At 40.1% G+C, this 1,307-nt stretch overlaps 1 protein-coding gene across 1 annotated transcript; it reads left to right on the top strand.

Annotated features, from left to right (window-relative positions):
• The first annotated feature begins 292 nt into the window (after nt 1-292).
• On the top strand, nt 293-1,244 carry LOC147820007 (DNA-directed RNA polymerase III subunit RPC2-like). The gene is made up of 4 exons (XM_087178646.1): nt 293-458; nt 814-846; nt 1,033-1,089; nt 1,176-1,244. Exons 1-4 carry the CDS (start codon nt 387-389, stop codon nt 1,242-1,244), a joined length of 231 nt encoding a protein of 76 aa, XP_087034772.1. The 5' UTR covers nt 293-386.
• Nucleotides 1,245-1,307: the final 63 nt, after the last annotated feature.

A 1,307-nucleotide genomic window follows, 5' to 3' on the forward strand; every position in this document is an offset into this window, starting at 1 on the left:
GGGATTATAAAATAAATGCAGTAAAAGTATATTATATCACAAAATTGAAACACTCAAATAAACCACCAGTATTTCAAAATCACATTACCTGGCTAAATGTTCATTTTCTGTTTGTGAGATGACACTTCAGACACTTGTAAAGTAACCATTCAAAAATGGATGATCTATATCAGATTATAAGAGCAGATAAAGCTATGATAACCCTGCGGTTTTTCAGCACCAGAAAATTACTAAAAGCGGAACACTTTCTTTGGTTCCGCCCGCACGGACGCTTTACAGCGTAACACGCGAGAGGAACGCATGTTGCAACGACTTCCGACGCCGTATATCAACACTGACTGTATGGCCAGAGTTTTATGTTTTACAGGTGAACAGTAGAAATAACCATGGAGGTGCTGGGAGGAGAGTTTTGTTCCATGACTCCGCAGGAGTTGGCGGCTCCTGTCAACACTGTGGCGGTGAGTTTACAGGAAGTAAAGAGTCAAAGTTTTACAGCACGAGTACAGAGAAGCTAACGTGGTGGCTGCAGCACAGAGAAACATAACAAAGCTGTAGATACAGTGTTTGTTTGTGGGCGGAGGGGGTTATTTGCACTTCACCCACAGATAATATGTCAGTTTGTTGTGGTTTGAGTTTGTTTATTCATGTGTTTACAATTTGCGCAGCAGCTGTCAGGTTTCTGCTTGTCGGCATTTTGACAACTACGTCTTACGTTGCAGAGTAAAATGTGTCAAGCAAGTTACTTTCACTGCCTGGCAACAACACACTTGACGTGGTACCTTTTTTTTTGTTTGTTTGTTTGTTTTTTGACAGGAAAAATGGAAACTATTACCAGCCTTCCTGAAGGTAACAGAACTCACCTGACTCTACCTGCTGTGTATCCCAGACATTTTGCTAAATATTATGACATCACCTGGTTACATAAAGGGAGTCATCTTATTATGAGGAATTATTTTTGTGTTGATCAAGTAATTGTTTCAGCACTATACATCAGGAACTGCATTTTATTTAATGGCTCCATGTGTTTTCCAGGTGAAAGGTCTGGTGAAGCAGCACATCGACTCATTCAACTATTTCATCAATGTGGAGGTAAAACACGACCCCAGCATGTTTCAGTGTGTGTTACTGCTGCCTCAGTTTCATCTTGATTTCAGTTTGAGTGTCTTCTTTTACAGATAAAGAAAATAATGAAAGCTAATGAAAAAATCACAAGCGATGCTGATCCAATGTGGTACCTCAAGTAAGTCACATAACTTGTCTCTGCCCGCTTTAACTCACAGTAATCTAACACAGTCAGACCAAACGTT

This window comes from Seriola lalandi, unplaced genomic scaffold, assembly GCF_002814215.2.
Source record: "Seriola lalandi dorsalis isolate HSWRI2012SDOR001 ecotype SW California unplaced genomic scaffold, Sedor1 jcf7180002005757, whole genome shotgun sequence".
In the NCBI taxonomy this organism is placed as follows: domain Eukaryota; kingdom Metazoa; phylum Chordata; class Actinopteri; order Carangiformes; family Carangidae; genus Seriola; species Seriola lalandi.